Here is a 25,396-nt window from a genome sequence, read left to right on the forward strand (position 1 = left end):
AGTGGGCAGGGCCAAGATGCATCTGTAGCCCTAAACCCCAGTTATTTCTCCACAGGGCCTGGAGCAGCCCTCTTAACCTGAACCCCTGGCCCGATCTAACCTCCTCAGGAAACTAGACCCTTCCCTATTGTTTGCCGTTCCCCACCTCAACCAGGACCTGGTGTTTCACATCAGTCGAGATGAACCTGTCTGGAACCACACCTGTTGTCTACTGGTCACACAAGTTGCCACGTCACAGAGAGGCCTGTCCTGGGGCGTCCCAGGGAAAATTTAAAAACTGCAGAAAGATTTCTTGTACTTTCATTGCTAGTTTTTCCTCTAGTTGATAAAAACAATCTTTCAAAATTCCAACTTTGCCTCTGCTACAACCAAAAAAGGCAAGTCTTATCACTACATCCTTGAGACAGGCAGGACCTGCGTATGGTTTGTTGCAGTCATGACTGCCTCCCCTCTGACAGAAGCAGAGTAGCCAGGACAGTCAGGACCCAGTAGATACCAAAAGGACGTTTCCCGCCATCATTGAGGCCACCATAGAAGTCTGGGGAAAGGGAGGGACTGGGGGTCTCCAGGGAAAAAATGTGAGTTGGCCTCCTGTTGGGTTAGGCCAGTGCTGTGCTAGAGCTACCATGGCTCATACGAACCAATAATGAGCATCTCTTTCTGGCTCTATTTTCAGTAAGGCGACGTGGGTAGCAGCAGACAATGATAGGAGTGACAAGCAGAGGGTATCAGTTTAGGGATCAGGGACCAGAGCCAAAAACAGAGGGGTATTTAAGAGTGAGGGCCAGGAAGTAAGGCACAAGTCCTGTCTTCACCCTTCTTTACCGTGTGAAGCCAGCCAGGTCTCTGGCTGCCAGAATCCTCACAATTGTCCCTGTAGGAATCCTGCGCGCTCCTTCAGCTCTCTTCCCTTCCCACACCCCAAGGATAATGCTATTGCTCATACTATTTCTCTAGGGGCTGGCTTTAATTCCTGAGCTCTCACTCACTCTTGGGGCTTGAACTTTCCAACTAAGAGGTGATTTTCCTCACTTCATGTCTATTCCAATCATTCCTCATTTTTCCTACATTCCTCATCCCATTTTCCTCAAACCAGAACCACTGCTCAAAAACTGAATGCTCAAATCCACCATGATTTCATCCAAGCTGTCAAACTCGTGGCCGGCGGGCTGCATCATGAGTTTGATATGTTTGAATTCCTCCCCTCCTCCCACCCTTGGAAAACTTTTCTCCTCCCCTCCTCAGAGACCCCAGGCCCCTCTGACATCTCCCCATCTCCTTTCCTCCCTCAAATGGAATTAACACATAACCTTGAGAGAGTAAAATGAGGACAAACACAAGAACACACACCTTCCTCCATTCCCACAGAGAAGGACTAATAAGGTCACTAGGGTCAGACATCTGAGGATTACAATAAACCACAGGCCCTGTCTCCCATGGGCCTTATACACTGGCTGCTAAGATCTGGCCAGAGATGACATCTGTGTGAGGCGTCTTCCACCAAATGAAACTTAAAGTGATACATGTGTCATGGTTACCATTTGGTTAAGCTATATGATTATGGCGGAATACTACAATTTTTAGACAACCACCTCTACTGGTATAGATAGTGCTTTATTGTTTACATGTTCTCATTTAATCCTTGTAGCAACTTTGAGGTAGGTATTATTATCCCCACTCTACAGATGAGTAAACCAATGTTCCTAGGTTAGATTACTTGTTGAAGATCATACACTTATTAGGGCATAGCCACTGAAAAGTCCAAACCCAAGGGGACTCTTTTGGGTAATTCACAGGCTGCCGCCAAGGAAAGTAGAGCTGAAAACTTCAACTGGGAAGGGCTGGATCATTCATTGGAGATCTAAGGGGGTGAGGGGAGTTCTCCCACCAGGGATGAATGAGGCACATTTACAGGCCAAGACCAGAACCGAGCAGGAGAAGCCTAAAGCAAGTGCGAGCCATGAAGCAGGAAGAAGTCTTTAAGTTTAGTGAGAGTTGATAGTGTCTTCAAATATGCACAGAGCTCAGCTTCCAGGGTCTGGAGAAATGAGACGGCATCCAGGAGCTGCAAGTCCAGGGGTTGGCCACAGAGCAGGTGGGCCGAGGCAGAGAGCTGCTGCCAACTGGCACCATCTCAGTTTGGCCAATGGAATCATGACTTGGGGGCAGTGGTCCTTTAACTTTGTTAAGGCCTTGAGAATCTGATGAAAGCCATAAAACGTTGCCCCCTAACGCCCCAGAAAAACACAGACACACATATACAGACAACATTTTGCATATGATTTCAGGGAGTCCATGGACCCCCACTGGAGAACTAACTGCTTTAGGGCAAGGGTGTCAACCTGAGTAAAGTCACTGATACAAACTTATCTTTACACTGCTTGTATTTCCTGACTGTTCCCCTTTTGTTGTTCCCTAATATTTAGAATGTTGTGAAATTTATTTTTAATGGGAGCCAAGGAAAGGGGGTCCAGCCTGCACTCCAGCCAGAGAAAGAGAGCAGCTGTGCATGGCAGTGGTAGCAGCCAGGAGGCAAAAACAAACAGAAATATGGGGTCACATGTACTGCTACCCTTCCCACCCAGAAGGCCTCTTTGGGAGTGTTTCTCAACTCAAGAGAAGGGTGGTGAGAAGTGATTGGGGGAGTGCGGCAGTTGTTTATTTCCTTCTAGAAAGCCATTCCTTCACTGGCTATAGGGTCTAAAGTTCTGCAATCACTCCCCCACCCAACCTTACCCCTCCTTACCCCAATGAATACACCTGAGCAACGGCCCCATCATTCACGCACATTTGGCAGGTGTCCTATAAACACTCATATACATACATGCTCTTTCATGGAAGAAGGAAAAGCGGGGTGGAAGGGGATCATGCAAACTCCACAGAGAATTAGACTAACTGGAAGAATCAGCAAAACCACTCCAAGGACTCAGTGCACATTAGCTTCCAAGCACCTCCTTAGCTCCTCCTTCTGGCCAGGGTCCAACCAGAAGGCAAAGTCATAGCTATGTCCTATGCCCCTCCCCAAATTTATGGGCCCAAAATCATGGGCCAGGACTGAAAGGGTCACCAGGGTTCAGAGAGCAAGGGTGGGAAAAGCCCTGATTCACTGCAGAGAGAAGTTCTGATCTCTCATGGGAATCAGGAATCAGGACACAGACAAAGGCCTGGCCTGGAACCCATCTAGGTCCAGAGAGGGCTGACACTGAAGTCAAGTGATCACTCAAAGGCCAAAGAGAACTCAGAGCCATGATGGTTTTCCAGGCCCAGTGACCTCAACATCTCAATGGTCACTCCATTCCAGTGGCCAGTCATGCACTAGTGGTCACTTGCCCAGCCCTGGATTGGTGTTTCATCACATGTGGCCGGAGGAGCCCCAGTAAACCGATTATGGGCCTGGCTCGGGCAAGGATCAAGCAGAAAAGGTGGAGGTAAGCCACCAAAGCCTCTGCCCCTCTTGCCTACAGCCAGAGGCAGCCGCTCATCTTCAGGAGAGAGAGGGAGGATCCTGGATATAGCTTGTGGTCCCAGATGGTGGCGCCCCCGGGTCCAAGCCCACCTTGTTTCTAGCCAGAAGTTCCCTCTGTCGCTGTTGCTGCTGATATCGACAAATCAGGAAGAGAGACAGGGATGCTGCAAGAACCCCCAGTAAGAAGCCACCCAGTCCAGTCCCCATAGTGAGGGACCGTCTCCAGGGGATCAATTGGCTGCCCCATACCAAGCTATAAGCCGCTACCACGCGGGCAGCCCCTCCCTCCTGACATTCACAAGAATAAGCACCCATGGCCCCTGGGGTTACCACCACCTCAAGCCCTTCCTTTCTGGGGGTAAAAGCAGTCACTCCACTGGGCTGGTGCCACACACAGGATGCCCAGGCTGAGTTTGGGGAACATGGCAAGACCACACGTGCAGCTGTAGCCACAAGAACTTCAAACACTACTGGGTGTTCTGCAGAGAAACAGCAAAGGCATAAAAAAGAGTGAGACTATAGTTCGGGGGGTGGAAGGCTGATGAAGAGAAACATAGAGGAATATCAGATTTGAGAAGGAACCATGGGGGCAAAGCTAAAAGGAGATCCCCCAAAACGGTAAGGCCCAGGTCACTGGCTACCATAGCTTCCAGGATCCAACTTTCAAAGTGGGTCCAAAATGGACAACTTTCTAGCCTCTTTCCACCCAACTCCACCCACATTTCCCTAAGCCAGACAGACCTCCAGGCTCTTTAGGACACAAAGAAGAGACATCCGCTGACTCTATGTCTTGGACCAGCCTACAAAGAAGAGAATATTTGATAAATCCAGTGTCAATATTCCCTTCTATACTCCTCAGTACCACAGAATATTCACTCACTCATTATATCTCCCATCATCTCATTAATCACTCCTGGAATTATCAGTCAACATTCTCATCATTGAAATTTCCCCCAATACTCCTCATGACGATTAACATGTCAAATTCTACATACGTTCTAGCAGACCATAGAAAATTAAATCTGCCCTAGGTCTGTTGGATGTTTGGTGGTGTGCTTTAAAAAAACATTGGAACCTTAAAAGAAATATGGCTGACTGTCCACACCATAAGATTTCTCTGGAAAAAAATATTAAAACTACATGGTGGTCTGGGTTTTCTTTTTTTCTGTTAAAAGAAAGTGAGGACTTCTCTAGGAAAGTTAATCAAAATTCTGAGAGGGTCAGTGAGATGACTTTGTTTCATAATGCTGCTCATCTCTATATAGGAACTGTTTCGTCAACAACTGTTGGTACCTACTGGCCTCTAAAAGATCTGTTACAAATCATACAATCTTGGTACTTTCAGGATTTCAATGGGCTGTGTCTGACAGAAGGACAGCAAGACAGGCTGCTCACTCTGAACTTCCTGGCACCACTACCAGAGGGAGGGAGGGAGGCCAGGGAGACCTTTATTGGGCTGTCAGTGAAGACCAGGTGGAACACACAAAGCTTCAACCAAAAGTAGATTCCATTTGAGTGTGAATTCCTTCAACATGAATTGGAGCCCCTGAAATAAGCTCTGAGACTAGTATGAATATGTCAAAGTCTCTGGGTAAAACCAAGTTTGCTTAGTCTAGCTGACAGTGGGGAACATGGGAAGGCCATAGGTGTGGCTATAGCCACAGGAACTTCATGGTCTATGTTTTCTCCCTTATATGAATTGAGTTATGAAGGGTAGAGTGTACAGAAGTACCAGCTTGTCATTTCTCACATTACTAATAAGTATACTGGCATGTATGTACACCCCACATCCTACACACACATACATATATATGTGGAGGAGACCCCAAGGCTCCAGTACACAGGATATCCAACACCAATTAAATTCTTATTTCAATGAATACTAAAACAATAAAGGAAAGAATAAAGTACTTGTTTTCATGTGAGATGTGTCAAAGTTCTCCCAAGAGAAACTAAAATACCAGATCAAAGTTCTTAACCAAAATCAATTCCCGAAAAACAAGTACTTTTACTTCTAAAATATTTGTAAGATTGGGATTTAGTAATATGCATAAATATACAGTAAATTAACTGGGCTTCAAAATAGGAATTCATGAAGTCAGTCTGAAAAAATACCTTCCAAGCAATCAATTAAAAATTAGTCATTTGAAAGGAATCTCAACTAAAGATTAAGAGACTTAAGAAACATATCAATCAATTACAACTGATGGACATTATTTTGATCCTGACTTAAGCAAACTATCTTTAAGTATATGCAATTGGGAAAATCAGACATTGATTAGATAGTTGATGACATTACGAAAGTGAGTTTGCAGTATGATAATGATAATATGGTTACATTTTTTAAAAGCCTTTCTGTGTTAGAGATAAACACAGAAAGATTTAGGGATGAAGCAATATGATGTTTAAGATTTTCTTTAAACAATTGGGAGTGAGTGAAGATAGTGATCAAGCAAGACTGGTCAGTTGGTGGATGTTGATGCTGAGTGATAGATACATGGAAATTCATTATACTATATAGTTTTTGAATGTTTGAAATTTAAGAGAGTTCTTACCTGATACACATATATAATTAAATATTGTAGATGAATATAATGTTAGGGATATGCTTCAATGTGGCACATGATTTTAAGTCAACTGTTGAGTGGAAAATGGATGATGGGATCCCCAAATGGACAAAACAAGACCAATTTGGAGGTTATTGGGGTAATGCAATTAAGAAATGATGATGGCTAGGACAAGGGTGATAGCAGTAGAGAAAAAGAGAAGTTGCTGTGGACAGAGGATATAACACATGGAGCTAGAGTCAGTACCAATTGCAATATAGTGTGGGCAATTTCCAGCTTGAGCAACTGGATTCACAGAGGTCCCTTCAGAGAACCATGTGAAAGAACGAGAAAACAACAGTGCATGCTAAGACCTGCTAAATTTCTGCAGTTTATAAAGCATCCAAGTAGGCAGTTGGATAAGAAATTGTGTAGCTCAACTACAGATACACCTGTAGTTGTCAACAACACTCAGTTGGCGTTGAAAATAATGGGAAGAATATCACCTAGAGAGTGTGTAGACGTGTAAAATGATAGACTGAACCGTGAGAAATATCAAAATTCAGAAAATGCATGGAAAGGAATGAGTAAAGGGAGACGGCTGGTGAGACACGGAGGAAAACTGGGAGAATGCAGAGGCAACAGGAAAGAGTATTTCAAGGCAGGAAGGAGGGAGTGGGCAGCTGCGGAAACACTTCTAGGAGCTCTTATAACATGGACACTGAGCAGTGTATGGCAACATGAAAGTCAGTCACACGGTCCGGGGCAAGGCCAGCAAAGTGGCAGGAACATGGATAAGGCCGCATGATGGACAAACAGATGAGTTAGTAGGGACTGACAACACAGTGACACTAAAAGAAACACACATGGCAGCATGAACAGATCAGAAACAGGCAGATATATGGAGAGGTCAGAGCTCTGTGACAGCAGGCAAGAGGCCAGGGCAGCCACACTCACCCTCCATGCTCGCCAGCATGGGACACACACGCAAATAGCCGGAAGCTCCAGGCACAGACAGGGTCTTGGGCCAGGATGCACTCTGAGCAGCTCTGGAGACGTCCACAGTTGGTTGTGTTAACTTGTATTACCTCAGTATGGGAGCCAACCAGGAGCCAGCTCTAGAGAAAGTGAGTAAAAAAGAGGACTATGCTGCATCTCCCAGACTTCTGGGTCAGAAGCTAGCTCAGATGTCTCCCCACCAGACTCCTCAAAATCTATGACTCACTTGACACAATTTCAAATTCTCAACTGGTTGTGGCTCTGGGAATAAGGCCAGATCCTCAAGGACGCTGAGCTTGGCTCCAATCCGCACAGCTCTGTGGAGGTGTCCATCCTCTAGGAAGCAGGCAGAGGGCACGACATAATGACACACTGTACCTGTGCCTGGGACTCTCAAACCTGTAAGTATACAACCCTCTCTTTGACAAGAACATGTGTGCATGGGATGGGCAATGTACTTGGCTCCTAAACATACCTGTCCCCAGGTAGAGCACATCATACTCTTTCCCTGACAGGCTGGCCACCCTGTGGGCCACAACTCTGAGATAGACTGTATCTGTAGTGACCAGCAGGGAGTGGCCATCAGCTGGAAGCACTGGCCTGTACATGAGGGGGTGATCCCGGATGAAGGTGAGCACACGGTCAGGCAGGAAGAGTGATGAGTTAAACTGCTGGTATTTCGTGTTATTAGCGATGCACTAGGGAAAACACAGGATAGGTGACAACGTTTCCCAGGGGCCCGGAATTATCCGCGATGCTTACTTGGGCTCTTGCTCTAATGAGGCGATTCTGCCATGGGGTAAAGAGCAGCCCCAGACCCCTTACCTCTCCAGGTCTGGGCTGGGGTACATCACTCTCCATGACAGGCTGTCCCCTGTTGCAGACATCTTTCAGCTCTCTGAAGGGACCATTAAGCACTGTCCGAATGTCTTGTGGTCGGAAGGCACAGACAGCCGAGATGGAAGCCTCCTCCCTGGAAGAGACACAGGTTGGAGCCAGATATCTGAAGAGCATTAGGGAACAACTCACGCCTTGTCAAATGAGATGACTCATAAGAAATGCATAGGGGCCATGCAGCCGGATCCTGGGAGAAGCCACCCCCTCTGGAAGAAACAGCACTGAAAGGTGCCAGCCCCATGTATCTCCCACCCTGTAATTCTCCTCCACACCAGGACCCCCTCACCACTGGGAGAAAAAGATGCCATAAAAGAGGGGACCCTCCACTCCAGTCTCAGGTCGAAGAATAGCCATGTCCTGCAGGACACTAGAGGCCCGGCCATTTACAGACCCTGGACACCGCAGGTCAGCCCTCAGAAAGGTCGTCCACCTCTTCTGCAGGATCCTCCGGCCCCCAAGGTCCCCCTGGGGTGACAAGAGCATGGGCGTTTCTCTTTAGAAGACAAACATTATAGCGAGAATGTAGAAACCAATACAAGTTTACCCCAGACAAAGACAGATGGAGAGACAGACGCATAAAAATTCAATGTAGAGATACAGACAGAGTTAGCAGTAGGAAATGATACATGGGTAGATAGGGTCAAATGACGGGGACTAAGTTCATTGTTGTACTTACGAAGTACTATACTATGTGCTTTACATACATTATCCCATTTAGGCCTCAAAACAACCCTTAAAGCTAGGCATTACCAATATCCTCATCTATAAGGATGCTAAAGAACCTGCCCCAAATCACAGAGGCAGGAAGTAGTGGAACAGGGTCTGGAACCCAGGTCTGTCCACAATTCCCACCTTTCACCTCTACACCTCCTAGGTATACTGTCACAAGGGTAGTCATGGAGTTGGAGCTAGAGCCCTTTCCCCATACTCTTTAAGCTCCCAGAAAATAAGTCAAGACAGGGAAAATGGAGACAGAGGAGAAATGTAAAGACGGAGACCCAGAGAAGAAAAGACAGATGCCAGGCAGAGCAGGAGACAACAGACAGACAGCTGGGATCAGAGTCTCACCGCACACACACGGGCCACACGAGGAACTTCAAGGTGCTCGTTTGAGTCAAAGGCTTGAGAAGTCTCCGTAAAGAAGAAGTAGATTTCCTTGTCTCCATCTTCATCCCCCCACTCAGCTGGCCTCAAGGCCATGGCAGCGACAAAGGCTGGATCTGGGGAGACCTGTGGCCTCAGATCCCACAGACTCAGTGTGGGGCCACCCAGCCTCCACCCACCCTCTCTGTCCCCACAGTACCCCTCTTCCTCTCCCCACCTTCAAACCAGTATTCCTCTGTCATAATCCAATCCTCAGCAGGGCCCACAGTCCGGGAGATAATCGACTCTGTCCCCAGGAAGTTTCTCACAGTGGCAGCATAGAGAACCCCCCCTGCAGGGAGACAGGGAGGAGATGAGCTGTGAGACCTGTTGAAGGAAGCAAAAGGGGTCACAGGCAGAGCAGGGATAAAGCAGGGGCAGGAAGCCTCAGGGGCTGAAGGCCCATTAAGTACAGGGCACTGCTAAGCAAAGGAAAGGATCCCCTCATTTAAAATCATCCTGGATGGGAGAAACCAAGATGGCGGCATAGGTAAACACCGAAATTGCTGCCTCCTACAACAACTTCACAAATACAACAAAAAGACAAAACGGACATTATCCAGAACTACAGGAAGGGTGGCTGAGTGGAAATTCTACAACTAGAAGGAAAGAGAAAAGCACACTGAGAGTCAGGAGCTGCGGAAGTGCAAAGGTACAGAGGCTCGAGAGCAAGTGCGTGCGCATGCGAGCACGCACGCGTGCGGAAAGGGGCTGTTACCTGAGGATGCGGCTGTCTTTTTGAATCGGGAGGGAGTCACAAGCTCCAGACTGCTCTGAACTCTGGTTCCAGGAAGTCTCTGGGGACCCAGGACTCATACGGGGAGAAACTGGACTGTCTGGCAGCAGGCAGAACTCTCGAGGGCGGCTTTCCCTCAGAGGTGATTGCAGCAATTAAATTACCAAGACACTGAGATGCTAGGCCCCTTAGGGCAGGGCTGAGGATCTGCCATAGCTGCTTGCTCCACCCTGTTGATTCCTTGAGACCCCGCCCCACCCAGGCTGCAGCAGAGGCTTTTGCATATGAATGCCCTAGCCCTTTGCAACCTGAAAATTACCTAACAAATTACAGCTGGGCCTGACAGACCCAGAACTTCCAAGAGAAGGCCCAAGGCCCCACAGCAGCTTGCATTGCTTCACAGCTGGGCCTCATCTGGGCACCTCCAAACTCCAAAAAAGGAAGGGGAATCTGCAGATCTTTTCGTAGCTCCTGTGGGTAACCTCAGGCAGAGACTAAATTAGCACCTTCTTAGAGCCAGTGTACCCAGCGGTCAGAGTGGGACCATCCAGATTACAACTCCTCAGATCCATAAGGGACACACTCAGGGGGCAGACTCAGTGAGCACCAAAACCCCACTGAAGCAAGTCTTGCCCCAGAAGGATGTCTTCAGCACAGAAGTTCTCCCACTGCATACACAGCTGATTCTCACTGCCAATTGGCCTGGAGGTCAATTCCTCCCAGTGATACCTACAACAATCAAGGCATAACTACAACAAGACTGTGCAAAAAGCCCACAAGGGCGTGCACCAAGAGTGTCCCTCTCAGGTAACTGTGGAGGCTGAGCCACTGGGCCCTATAGGACACCTAGCACACAAAACCACTCTAACAACACAGGGAAGCATAAAAAATGCAGAGACAAAGAAACAGGTTACAAATGACAGAAATGGAGGAAAGCAAACGACTGGATATAGAAATCAAAACCACGTTTATAAGGTTTTTCAAGAATTTTCTGGAAACAGCCGATAAATTTAGTGAGACCCTGGAGGATATGAAAAAAGACCAACTAGAAATTAAGCATACACTGACTGAAATAAAGAATAATATACAGAGATCCAACAGCAGACAAGAGGATCCCAAGAATCAAGTCAAAGATTTGAAATACAAAGAAACAAAAAAGACCCAACCGAAAAAGAAAAAAGAAAAAAGATTCCAAAAATATGATGATAGTGTAAGGAGCCTCTGGGAAAACTTCAAGCGTACCAACATCAGAATTATAGGAGTACCAGAAGAAGAGAGAGGGCAAGATATTGAAAACCTATTTGAAGAAATAATGACAGAAAACTTCCCGTACCTGGTCAAAGAAATAGACTTACAAGTCCAGGAAGCGCAGAGAACCCCAAACAAAAGGAATCCAAAGAGGACCACACCAAGACACATCATAATTAAAATGCCAAGAGCAAAAGACAAAGAGAGAATCTTAAAAGCAGCAAGAGAAAGACAGTCAGTTACCTACAAGGGAGTACCCATATGACTGTCAGCTGATTTCTCAACAGAAACCATGCAAGCCAGAAGAGAGTGGCAAGAAATATTCAAAGTGATGAATACCAAGAACCTACAACCAAGATTACTTTATCCAGCAAAGCTATCATTCAGAATGGAAGGTCAGATAAAGAGCTTCACAGATAAGAAAAAGCTAAAGGAGTTCATCACCACCAAACCAGCATTATATGAAATGCTGAAAGGTATTCTTTAAGAAGAGGAAGAAGAAAAAGGAACTCTTACCATTTGTCACAGCATGAATGGAACTGAAGAGCGGATAAATACCACATGATCTCACTCATTTGTGGAATATAATGAACAACATAAACTGATGAACAAGGACTGATCCAGAGACGGAGAGGCATTGATTGGACTGCCGGGCCTTGGAGGGAAGGTAGGGGAGGGTGGGGGTAATGGGGAAAGATCAACCAAAGGACTTATATGCAAGCATATAGGACTAACCAATGGACACGGACAACGGGGGGGGGGGGGTGTGGGGGGGTGAGGGTATGAGTGGCGGGTGGAGGGGTAGAGGGCAACGTGGGGATAAGGACACATATGTAATATCTTAATCAATAAAAAATATATTAAAAAAAATTCAAGAGGAAGGAACACTTCCAAGATCATTCTTTGAAGCCAGCATCACCCAAATACCAAAACCAGGTAAAGACAACACAATGAAAGAGAATTACAGGCCAATATCCCTCATAAACATAGATGCCAAAATCTTCAACAAAATCTTAGCAAATCGGATCCAGCAGTACATCAGAAAGATCATACACCATGACCAAGTTGGATTTATCCCAGGGATGCAAGGATGGTAAAATATCCGCAAATCAATAAACGTGATACATCACATAAACAAATTGAAAGAAAAAAAACCACATAGTCATATCAATTGATGCAGAAAAAGCGTTTGACGAAATTCAACACCTATTTTTGATAAAAATTCTCAGGAAGGTGGGAATAGAAGGATCATACCTCAACATAATGAAAGCCATATATGACAAACCCACAGCCAACATCATACTCAATGGACAAAAACTAACACCATTTTCCCTAAAAACAGGAACAAGACAGGGATGCCCACTCTCACCACTCCTGTTCGACATAGTACTGGAAGTATTAGCCATTGCAATTAGACAAGAAGAAGAAATAAAAGGCATCCAAATTGGAAAAGAATAAGTAAAACTGTCCTTATTTGCAGATGACATGCTATCATACATACAAAACCCTAAAGACTCCATCAAAAAACTATTCGACTTAATAAATGAATTTGGCAATGTAGCAGGATACAAAATTAATGCCAAGAAATCTATGGCATTTCTATACACGAATATTGAACTTACAGAAAGAGAGATTAAAAAACAATCCCATTTACCATTGCACCAAAAAAATTAAGCTACCTAGGAATAAACTTAACTAAAGAGGTAAAAGACCTCTACCCAGAAAACTACAGGACATTGAAAAAAGAGATAGAGGAAGATATAAACAGATAAAAGAACATACCATGTTCTTGGATTGGTAGAATCAACATCATTAAAATGTCCATACTACTCAAAGCAAACTATAAATTCAACACACTTCCAATTAAAATACCAACGGCATATTTCACAGACCTAGAATGAGCTCTCCAAAAATTCATCTGGAATAAAAAAAGACCCGAATAGTTGCAGCGATCCTGAGAAAAGAACAAAGCAGGTGGGATCACAATACCAGATATCAAGCTGAATTACAAAGCCACTGTTCTCAAAACTGCCTGGTACTGGCACAAGAACAGACATATAGATCAATTGAATAGAATAGAGAGCCCAGAAATCGGCCCGAACCAATATGCTCAATTAATATTTGACAAAGGAGGCAAAAACATACAATGGAGTTAAGATAGTCTCTTCAATAAATGGTGTTGGGAAAATTGGACAGATACATGCAAGAAAATAAAACTAGACCACCAACTTACACCATACACAAAAATAAACTCAAAATGGATAAAGGACTTAAATATACGATGGGAAACCATAAAAATACTAAAAGAATCCAAAGGCAACAAAATCTCAGACATACGCCGAAGCAATTTCTTCACTGATACAGCTCCTAGGGCATTGGAAACTAAAGAGAAAATAAACAAATGGGACTACATCAAAATAAAAAGCTTCTGCACAGCAAAAGAAACCATCAACAAAACAACAAGAAAGCCCACTGCATGGCAGAACATATTTGCCAATGTTATCACTGATAATGGTTTAATCTCCAACATTTATAGGGAACTCATACAACTTAACAAAAGGAAGATAAACAATCCAATCAAAAAATGGGCAAAGGATCTAAATAGACACCTTTCAAAAGAGGACATTCAGAAAGCCAAGAGACATATGAAAACATGCTCAAAGTCACTAATCATCCGAGAGATGCAAATCAAAACAACAATGAGGTACCATCTCACACCTGTCAGACTGGCTATCATCAACAAATCATCAAACAACAAGTGCTGGAGAGGATGTGGAGAAAAAGGAACACTTGTGCACTGCTGGTGGGAATGCAGACTGGTGCAGCCACTATGGAAGACAGTATGGAGTTTCCTCAAAAAACTAAAAATGGAACTCCCATTTGACCCAATAATCCCACTTCTAGGAATATATCCCAAGAAACCAGAAACACCAATCAGAAAGGATATATGCACCCCTATGTTCATAGCATCACAATTCACCATAGCTAAGATCTGGAAACAGCCTAAGTGCCCATCAGTAGATGAATGGATTAGAAATCTGTGGTACATCAACATGATGGAATACTATGCTGCTGTAAAAAAGAAGGAACTCTTACCATTTGCAACGGCATGCATGGAACTGGAGAGCATTATGCTAAGTGAAATAAGCCAGTCAATGAAGGAAAAATACCACATGATCTCACTCATTTATGGATAATAAAGACCATTATAAACTTATGAACAAAACTAGATACAGAGGCAGATCTGCCTTGAATAAACTGTCCAACTACAGCGGGAAGGCCGGGGAGGGTTGGGGGAAAGGACTGGGGTGGGGGGTGTTAAGAGATCAACCGAAGGACTTGTATGCATGCGTATAAGCATAACCAATGGACATAAGACACTGGGGGGTGGGGGAGGACAAGGGATAGTGATGGGCAGGGAAAAAAGGAGACATATGTAATACTCTTTGTAATACTTTAAGCAATAAAACAACAAAAAAATAAAAGTAAAAATAAATGAATATCAAAAAAATAAATAAAAATAAAACAGTGGCTGACATGCAGAAAAAAAAAAGAAAATGAATGGAATATGAGGTGTGAAAGAATGGGATAAAGTGTATCTCTAAGGTTTCCTGCTTAGAAAATAGATGATAGTAGATGGTGATATTATGACCCAGGAAATGACAGGAGAAGACCCATAAAGGAGGTGGCTGGAAAAGAAGTGAGCTTAATTGTTGGACATGCTAAGGTTGAAGAACCTTCAGGAAATCTGGTCAGAGATATTGGAAGGCAATCCAACAGAAGGAGTCAGGCAACAGGGCCACGACTGGCTAACTGGGAGTCATGCTTAACTCATAATGTTAATGTCTTAGACAGGAAAAGCGAGAAGAGAGCCCTAGGATATCACCCTCTAAGAGGAGAAGCTACTGAAGGCAACTCAGAAGATCAAGTCAGAGAGGATGAAGAAGCAAGAGAGGCTGGTGTGCCAGAAGTCGGTGCACAGAAACCCCAGCAGGAGCATAGGGCTCACCCACTTAGAGTAGCTTTAGAGTAGAGCCACTAGAGGGAAAACAGTCATGACAGCGCAAAGCTGCATGCCACAGGCACCAGAAAGATAACCACTATTTTTAAAAAGTTATGCAGAGCAAAACAGAGTAAGGAGCCCTCAGAGGGCAACAGTCGAGGGTTAGAAACAGTGGAGGAAAGGTAGGAGAGACTATACTCTCTCTTGTGATTTGTGTTTGTGATAAGAATCTAAGCATGTTGGAGCCAGGGAGTTTTGAGTTTAAACCCTGAATGCTTACTGGTAGTATGATCTTGGGTAAATTAACCTTCCTAAGCCTCAGGTTCCTCAGAGCAGCGCTGAGGCTTAAATGAGATAAACACAGAGCCCAGGTAGGGCCTGGCCCAAGGCTGGCATTCAATACATGTTGGGGATAGCTCCTTATGAACTCTCAAGGAGCCATGTGCTTCAATTGTGGCCTGAGGTGGAGGGATTATAAAATGGATTTATGTCCTTGCAGTAGTTTCAGGAGGGAGTAACCAGGTTTGGGGCACAAGTCCTGGCACCAAATGGAGCAGCAAATAAGCCAGTCCTCTGTATTTCCAAGGGGAAATAAAAGTTGATAAAGAAGTCAAAATTGGAATGAAAATTTCCCTAAGAGTGTTGTAAATAAAACACTCTAAAACCAAAAGTCTGGTAGAAGTTGTGTCATGGATAACCTGAGAATGGAGGGAGATGTTCTGGAGACAGTTATAAATATGTTGGCAGCATGGTTTGGGGTACATGTGTGTAGACAATCATGAGTATTCTGCAAACAGTAAAGGACCTCTGTTAACCATGCAAGGACCCAAGGATAGATAAAGATAAAGGGTTCAAAACTTTCTAAGAGATCATCAAGGGTACTCAGGAACTCTGGATCCTAGATTGCTGAGGATCACACTCAGGATGGAATAGCAGAGGATCACTGACACTAAGGGACTACAAAAGGGATCAGACACTTTGGGAGGAAATAGCAGGGTTTCAGGTGTACCAAGGAACTTGCAACAGTCTTTCAAACACAGAGAAAGCATAGCGACCATCAGTTGATGAGGGCAAAAATCTACAGAGGACACAGGATCACCCCATGTCCTAGATTCTCCAGGATAGTCTCACTTCCAAATATTTTGTTGTACTATCCATATAATAAAATATTCCTGAATGTGCAGTTTTTGGTGGATTATTACTGAATAGGTCAAGTCAGTAGACATTAAAATATACATCTGCTACTGGCAAAAGATGATGTGCAAAAGAGAAAGATGCCCAGTGTTGAGTTTAGGGAAAAAGCTGGTTAGAACAAAACACTGGGTACAATTCAACCCGACGTTTAAAGATATGTATACATGTCTGCAGATGTAGAAAAGATTGTTGAAGGAGCTATAGCTCTACAGTGTTAATGAAGTTTGTTTCTGACTAATGAAATTATAAGTGATTTTCATTTTCTCCTATATACTTCTTGTATTCACTGAATGGTTTTTATAGTTAGCATCATTTAATTTTATAATACAAAAAATGGAGATATTTTCATTTTGGTAATACAAAAAAAAAAAGATTGAAAGTTGCAAAAGATGAAGAATCACAATTATTTCTGAAAGTCGATCCACCTCTCTACCTGCCCAGATGTAAGCCTGTGAGCACAGGCTTCCCAGATGTGTTAGAACATAACACTGACAGACTAGGGTAAGTGTCATGGCAATGAATATTTCACTCCCCTGGGGTTTCAAGTTTTCCCTTTCTTATCAAAATGCTCACCTTTAGAGATTTACAATAGGAATTATCATTCATTAGCTTTAAAACAATTTTAACAGACCTAGCTGGCTTAGCTTAGTGGATAGAACATCGGCCTGCGAACTGAAGAGTACAGGGTTCGATTCTGGTCAAGGGCACATGCCCTGGTTGTGGGCTCGATCCCCAGTGGGGGACGTGCAGGAAGCAGCCATTCGATGATTCTCTCTCATCACTGATGTTTCTATCCCTCTTTCCCTCTCCTTTTCTCTCTATAAATGAATAAAAATATATTTAAAAAACAATAGGATTTTAAACATATCCTGGCTTTCCTACCTCCACCTCCTTTTCTTCTCATGATCAGAGCTTTGCAGGTTAAACAGCTGCTACCCGAATAGTCTACATTTCCTTATCTAAGGACTGGGCAGCTAGATAATTTTCTTTAAAAACACAGTCTATTATCAGGCCATAATTAGGTAGTTGGAGATGTGGCATTTACCTTTTCCTCTGTTGACCTGACCCTATAGCTGTCCTGTTTCAGTGTGTGAATGCTAGTCTTGGGGCAGATACACCTGGATTTAAGAAGGGGGCTGGCAGCACCCAGTGCATCTGGAACGTTGGCAGTATTCCTTGGCAGATACAATGATACAAGATGCAATGAGACCAAAAGAAAATGATATAAACTCAGGACAGGTTCCTAAAGAGAAAGAGCAAAGCTCCCTCCCTCTGCTCTTCCTGATAAAACGCCCTCTTTTTTTTTTAATAGGATGTGATAGGAAGACCAGAGATGACTGCTATCTCTAGCTTAGGTACCTGGGTGGGTAAGCACTCAGCAGAGGGGACACTGATGAAGGAGCAGGTTTGGGGAGGTGAGTGAAGATGATGAGCTTTGGAACATGCTGAGTTTGAGACTCCTATGGGACATTCAAAGGAGATGTCTGGAAGGTAGTTGGAAGTGTGGTCAGTAGCTCCAGATAAGTTCTGGGAGGCATCAGGAGGCAGTGAAAACAGAATCCACAGGGCTGGTTGAGATCATAACCACATAGAATGAGAACAGAAGAGGATCCTGCATGGAAATCTAATGAGCCCCAACATTGATGAGCAGAAGATAAAAACACTACAAAGGAGATTTGGAAGGAACTGCTGATGTTTTAGGCCAGGGGTGGGCAACCTTTTTGTAATTGCGTGCCAAAAACAGCAAAATCTCTGACTCAAAATTCTTCTGCATGCCAACCCTAATTTTTTTGAGAACATGTGATGCCTATTTGATATCTCTCAAGGTGTACATATGTGGAGAACCTTGAAGAAATAATAAAATTCATTCGAGTGACAAAAATACAGTATATGATGATGAAAAATACATTTATTTTTTAATGTATACATGTACACTGATAGTCTGACAGAAAACTTTATGACTCCGTTTGATATTATCAGTGGGACTTTTGCTGCTGCATCACTGATGACAGCGATTTTACATCAGGTTTATATTTTGTGACCTTCAGAGATATGCACGAGCTACTACTTTCATCCATCAGGCTACTCCTATTATGAGACTTTAACAAAATTCATCACTGAGAACAAAGATTCACAAGCACATGTGGATGAAAACATGGAGAGTAACGCTGTTGCAAAGTTTTGTAAACAGAAACAATTTTCTGGACTGGCATTCCAAGTCCTCAATAGTTCATTGTTGACACTTCTCTCTGGTACTCCTAATTGTTTTTTTCAATGTTTTCCAAGTCAACTCTAAGGTCAATAAATTTCTGCTTCCAAATTGAGCTACTCTGAAATTCAATCAACTGCATTTCAAAGTCAGCCATGTCTATCCATGAAGACATTTGTAAGTTTAGTTCCTCCAGTTTCATGCTGTCTGGAAACCTCATGAATTTTGCTGTCTTTTCCAGTTCTCTGAATTTTGCAGATCTTGAGAACTGCTCAATAGTTGACTCAATGATGTTTAAAAACAGCTTTTGAAGGCTTTGACAGTCTGTTCTGTCATCTTTTGGGAGGCCTTTGATGTGCCTCTTGAGGTTTGGGAAATATCTAAATCTCTCACCATCCACATCCCTCTTAAAGACTTCCAGTTTCTTTTCAAAAACCTTTATGTAACCAAACATCACATCAAGTGTCTTACCAGTTCCTTGTAATTTAACATTTAAGTCATTCAAATGTTCACAAAAATTGTAAATGGAAGGTTATAAGAGAGGGTTTCGCGTGCCAGCAAAAGTTATTGGTGTGCCATGTTTAGCATGCGTGCCAGGGGTCGCTCACCCCTGTTTTAGGCTAATCTGAATGTTACTGTCAAAATATTTTACAATATTTCCCAATCTGAACAGTGCAATTACAGACACTGAGATCATTTTGTTACTTTTATCTAACTGCAGTATACATAAATGTCATATTTGAAGACATGATTTTGGAAGCTTTTCCCAAAAGAAATACAAGTACTAATAAACGAATGAAAAGTTGTTCAGTCTCACTAGCAGACATGGAAGTAAAAAATACATCAAGCCGTAACCAGTTTGGCTCAGTGGATAGAGCTTCGGCCTGTGGATTGAAAGGTCCCAGGTTCGATTCCAGACAAGGGCATATACCTTGGTTGCGGGCACATCCCCAGTAGGAAGTGTGCAGGAGGCAGCTGATCGATGTTTCTCTCTCATCGATGTTTCTAACTCTCTATCTCTCTCCCTTCCTCTCTGTAAAAAATCTATAAAATATATTTTTTAAAAATACATCAAATTAGCCTTTGGAGGAAGTCACTGTTTGTATGCTTTATTATATATATCACTTGGGACTGACAAGGATGCAGTGAGACAGGCCCTCTCACCACAGTTGGTTGAACTAAATAGAAAGGAACTTAGATAAACCTATCGAGCACCATAAAAATCTTTACACCCTTTGGCCCTGCAAGTCTACTTTTTGGGTTTACTCATATGCAATTAATGACATTTATGTGAAGAATTTATGTAAAAAAATGTCTCCTACAGTATTATTCATAAAAACAATAGATTTTAAATCTGCATGTATAATTTTATAGGAATTATTAAATTATGCTATGCCATATTTATATGATGGAATAAATGTTATGTAGTCTCTAGAAATCATGTTTTGAATAATTAATTTCTATAACAAGTAAATGTTTAGTATACAATACTAAGTGAAATATGCATAATAATTCCAATTTATTACAAATACACACACAGAAAAAGTAGTCTAAGATAATAGTAGTTACCTGGTAATCATAGAATTGCAAAAAAACCTTTCACTTTCTGCTTTAACATTTCTACGTTTTCTCAACTTTCTACAATGCACATTCATTGTAATTTTTATAATTTAAAATGTTATTATATTCTATTAATAAATATTATAGTCTAATAATATTTTCATTACCAAAACTTTTTATTTTAAAATACCTCTATTATCTTTAAGGACATTTTTATATCTCATAACTAGGAATTTTGGTTCTAGTTCCTACCGAATGTTGGCACTATTTCTATTTCACTGTTTTCGAAACAGAGGATAGCACAGCATAATAGATCAACATTGAAAGTTCCAACTAAATACTGGCACCTATTCAGATCAAGAAAAATTTTAAATTGTAACCCTATAAAGTTTAGAACTTGACAGAAAAATTTATATTGGTATTGACTATGACATAGAAATGAGACAGAAAGAGACATGGAGGTTGTATGTTAACTGGTAGAACGTGATTTCTGATCACTTCCATCAATTATCAGATGAAAGCCAACATCATTATCTGGAAGAAAAGACAACTTCATTATTTGGAAAGAAAACTTGAAACCTTTTTGAAGATGTTACTCCTTTTTGAAATTTTTCTTTATCATGCAATGATCTCCTTTAAGAAATCTGTGCCCTTGAACCACATGCTAATGCAAATTCACTGGCTGACTGGAACACTGAGAAATTACAAGCAGAAGGTTGAATGTACTTAAAGTTTACTGCTTGAAAAAAAGAAAGTATGTTAAATGATGATTTTAGATTGTTGCAATAGAGACATCATGTGTTTGATAAGCAATTATGTAGAATCAAGACACATTCACAGCCCTGGCTGGTGTAGCTCAGTTGATTGAGCACCATCCCATGTACCAAATGGTCTCTGGTTTGAATCCCAGTCAGGGCACATGCCTGGGGTTGCAGCCTTAATCCCCAGAAGCTGACTGATGTTTTTCTCTCACGTTGATGTTTCTCTCCCTCTCCCTTTCTTTCTCTCTAAAAATCAATCTAAAATCTTTTTTTTTAAAGAAATTCACAAATGGGAAATGTCTGTAATACTCTCAACAATAAAATATATATATTTTTTTTAAAAAAAAGAGACATTCACCATCACTATCTCTTAATGTTGCCAATGACTGGCTCAGAATTTTGCCACACATGCTTGATAGAAAGTCAAGAAAAATAATATATCGATTAACTATTCCTTAAAATATGTTTGAGTATAAAAAAGGTCTCATCAATATCAACTATTGATGAATGATAGAAATGGTAACCCAACCCAAATATTGTATTTATCATATATATATACTTATGTTCACTTTCAGAACATGTTATTTCTTTTCAAAAAAAGTAAGTCCTTAATTAGCTCACTAAAATTTATTTAATTTGTATAGCTTTTATGACTTTTCCTATGAAGTCCTAAATAAGAAAAAATTTATGTTAGATCTTACATTCCAATTTTTTTCATAAAATATTATACAAAAGTATAGATAAAAATTAACTTTATAACAAAGTTCATAGCTAAAGTCAGTGAAGAAAGAAAAAACAGTATGATGAATGAGTCAACTGATTAGCTAGTTGGGAAAAATTAATTTAGGTCTCCATCTCATGTCATTCATCAAAATAAGTTTTAAAAAAATCAAAATGTTAAGTGCTTGTGGAAAAGAGTTTAAGAAAAAAGTTTTTATCTGCTCTTTAACTAAAGAAGGACTTCGCTTAAAAAATGTAATTAGAAAGGAAAATATGTAGATTGAAACCTTAATATCCTACCTGGCAATTGACCCAAGAAAGTAAGCAGAGGACTTCTGAGAAAAGAAATCAAAATAGTACTAACACATGAAAAATGTTCAACTTCACTAATATTCAAAGAAATACAAATTGAAACAAGGTACTATTTTAGTCAACAATCTTTTTTTCCTTTTTTTAGATAAGTTCATTGGTTTGGAGAGAGAGACACACAAGGAGAGAGAGAAAAAAAAAAAAACATCGATGTGAGAGCACATTGATTGCTTCCATCACAACCCCACCAGGTATCGAGCCTGCAACCAAGGCATGTGCCCTTCACCAGGAATCCAATCCATAACCTCCTGGTGAACAGGGTGACACCCAACTAACTGAGCCACATCAGTCAGGACTCAAAGATCCTTTAAAGTGACAACAATATATTTTGGTGAAATTTATGTGGAAAAAAAAGCACTCTCATTTACTGCTGATTTAGGGTGTAAATTGGTGCACTCTTTCTAAAAACCCAATTAGGAACAGATAATGAGCCATAAAATCCTCACACCCTTTGGTATAGTTATCTCTGTCCACAAATCTTAAGGAGACAATCTAAAAGAAGGACAAATATTTATAGACAAAAGTGTTCATTACAGTATTAATGGATAATAGCAAAAACTTAACATAAAATTAATTTATAGAAATTATTTGCAGTTGCTTCATTAAATTACCGTATGTTTACAGGATGAGTAATAACATGATGTCATTAAAAATTCTCTTTACAGCCGAAACTGGTTTGGCTCAGTGGATAGAGCGTCGGCCTGTGGACTGAAGGGTCCCGGGTTCGATTCCAGTCAAGGGCATGTACTTGGGTTGCGGGTACGTCCCCAGTGGGGGATGTGCAGGAGGCAGCTGATCGATGTTTCTCTCTCATCGATGTTTCTAACTATCTCTCTCCCTTCCTCTCTGTGGAAAATCAATAAAATATATTTTAAAAAAAAATTCTCTTTACAAAGAATTTTTAAATTATACAGAAATGCCTATGATATAAAGTTACATAACAGAATTCAAAATTATACCCATGTAGCATGACATTTAAAAGTTTTCTAATATACACACACATAAAATATCTACTAACCTGCTTGTTTAACACTATCATGAGAAAATGGCTAGATCCTCACTGAATTTGGAGGGTGCATGTGGAGTCTTCTATTCTAAAATACACACTGTGTGGGGCACAAACAATTCACTTTGTGGCTACCAAAGAATTAAGCAGTCACTCTCCAGAAAGAACCACTCAACACTTGAGCAACTGTATATGGCTTGTTCAAAGAAAGTAACAGCAGGAACTTACTGAATTGTCATTACTGATTCATCTGAGCTACAAAGGACTAGCCAGTCAAATATGCGCTTGCATACACATTACAACAGGCTAAAAGGAAATATCTTAAAATATTAACAGTGGCTTTCTGAGTAGATAATCTAGACCTTTGCTAATATAGAAGCGACTATACACATGTGACTACTTACATTTAAACTGAAATTAAATAAACCAAAAACCCTTTTCTTTAGTCGTACTAGTCATATCTCAAGAGCTCAATAGCCACATGTAGCTAGTGGCTACTTTTGGACAGCAAAGATACAGAGCATTCCTATCATCACACAAAGTTCTTTTGAACTGTTCTGTTCTAGAAGACTTCATATGTTCTTTATACTTTTTCCAAGTGTATTACAATATGCATTGTAGCAGAGTCCTCTTATGAACAGAAATAAAATGGAGAGAGGGGAGAAATGAGGTTAGCAGAGGAAACACATTTGCTGGGGAGAATAGGAAAGGCTAGAAAGAGACATGGGAATAATAGACATTCCTAGGAAACGAAAAAAGGACACAGAAATTCCAACAGCAGGGGTGGGGAAGGCAGCAATTATAGCAAGAAGTCACAGGTTCTTATCTCTCCCACTCACCAACCATTACAGCTGCTGACCGCTGAGCTGGTCCAAATGGACATTTCCCCCGGCCACTCTCAATTCCTTCAACTTGCTGGAAACTGGACACGGCCTATAGACCAGAGGGGGCAATTGGTTTAGTGTCATAGGGTTCCTGATGAAAATCACAAAGATGTTCAGATGAAGGAAAAGCCCAGTTTCCATTCCTGTGCTACCATCCCCATATTCCCAGTCTGTTACTCCTGATTTCTCTGCCCAATCCTGCATTTCCCATCTCTGCCATACCTTTTTCATTAGTTTATTCTTCTTCCTTCAATCCCCTAATACCCAACCACCACATGCTCTAATGAAGGAGCACCTCCGATGTCCCTAGATGACACGGAGAGGCTGAATGACAGATCTTTCCTCTGAAATTGTAGGGTTTGCAACTGGCTGGAGAATGTGCTAAAGGACAAGGAGGATGAGAGCAGGCCTGCTGAAGTCTGAAGCCCTTAGGAAGATTAAAGAAGAGACTGATACAGGACCATCTGAAGCCCAGGAATCTAAAGAGAAGGGCCATCCTTTCTCCACACCTACCCCAAGGATAAAAGATAGCACCAGAGTCAAGGATACAGAGAAGGGGGAAGAGAATCTCCTTCAGCTCAAGTCAGAATCTGAGGATTTGCTAATTTAATGCCTTCCTCATCCAGAGACTCCAAGAGGAATGACATGGGTGTGGGCGAAGGGTGTAAGAGCCAGCCAGAAGTGACCTCAGCTAGGCATCATACACTAAGAGAGGCTTCAAGATAACTAAAAATAGAAATCAAGGATGATTCAACCTAGGACTAATAGGAAATGTTAACCGTGGCTGGTTGGGAATCAATGTTATGGCATGGAAGTGTCAGGATATCTCTGGCTCACAAACCAGTGTGGACAGATGGTGTTGCTGGAGCCTAATATCCTGGACGGTAGTTGGAGCTGCAATGCAGATATATGTCCCCTGAGTATAAGTACACTACTGGCCCATTCTGACTGCTTATGTATTTGCTGTAATTGGCAAACAATATTTTATTTTATGGAGAGAGTCTTGGACAAAGCCTGTTAAAATCAGATGTCATATGAGATTCCCAAAAGTGAATACTGGGTCAAAGAGTTTTCTGGAATGGAGGACTAAGCACCTTACCTGTGTGGCAGTGGGAGCATCCTAGCCTGAGGAGAAAGATGACAGTTCAGTAAGAGATTACCAAGTTGTGTGGGCACTTTAGGGACATGGTTAAAACCTGCTATGTCCCCTCTAACCCCAAATATGGCAGTAACCCCCTTTCTGCCACACTGCCTACCATCATCCTCAATTTACTCTACATATCCACCCCAGAATAATATTCCTAGTCTATCAGTCACTGATTTGACTAATTTTTGAGCAAGAGAATGACAAAATGGCTCACCATTGCCTGGAGTACAAACACTTTAGGCCAAATTACTTATTCTCTAATACTTCTTAAAAGGAACTCTTTCTTCTAACCAAACCTGGATCACCTGTTACTCCTAGAAAACAAATTATGTTTTCCCATCTCTATGCCAGAAACTACTCCCTTACATTTCACCAAAGACAGAAAAGATGAGCCTTTTCTCAATTCTCATTCTCTTTAATCTTTAGTAACTTTGTGCTACTTTTGACTCACTCTCCCCCTTGAAATATTTTATTTGACTTTCTTCAAATTATACCTTCCTAGAGTCGC

General features: G+C 41.9%; 1 protein-coding gene across 1 annotated transcript in view; it reads right to left on the reverse strand.

The window, feature by feature from the left end:
• Positions 1-3,315: 3,315 nt before the first annotated feature.
• Positions 3,316-25,396, reverse strand: part of LOC308526429 (semaphorin-4F-like) — a gene marked incomplete at its 3' end in the record, with an annotated part of 29,816 nt that continues 7,735 nt past the window's right edge. Inside the window, 11 exon segments of the mRNA XM_081101539.1 lie at positions 3,316-3,493; positions 3,495-3,945; positions 4,208-4,266; positions 6,970-7,130; positions 7,238-7,347; positions 7,487-7,709; positions 7,837-7,984; positions 8,195-8,373; positions 8,977-9,128; positions 9,230-9,343; positions 23,697-23,790. Of these exon segments, the coding sequence (XP_080957665.1) occupies positions 3,316-3,493; positions 3,495-3,945; positions 4,208-4,266; positions 6,970-7,130; positions 7,238-7,347; positions 7,487-7,709; positions 7,837-7,984; positions 8,195-8,373; positions 8,977-9,128; positions 9,230-9,343; positions 23,697-23,790 (1,869 nt within the window).

This window comes from Myotis nattereri (assembly GCF_964212035.1).
Source record: "Myotis nattereri genome assembly, chromosome: 10".
Classification (NCBI taxonomy): Eukaryota; Metazoa; Chordata; class Mammalia; order Chiroptera; family Vespertilionidae; genus Myotis; species Myotis nattereri.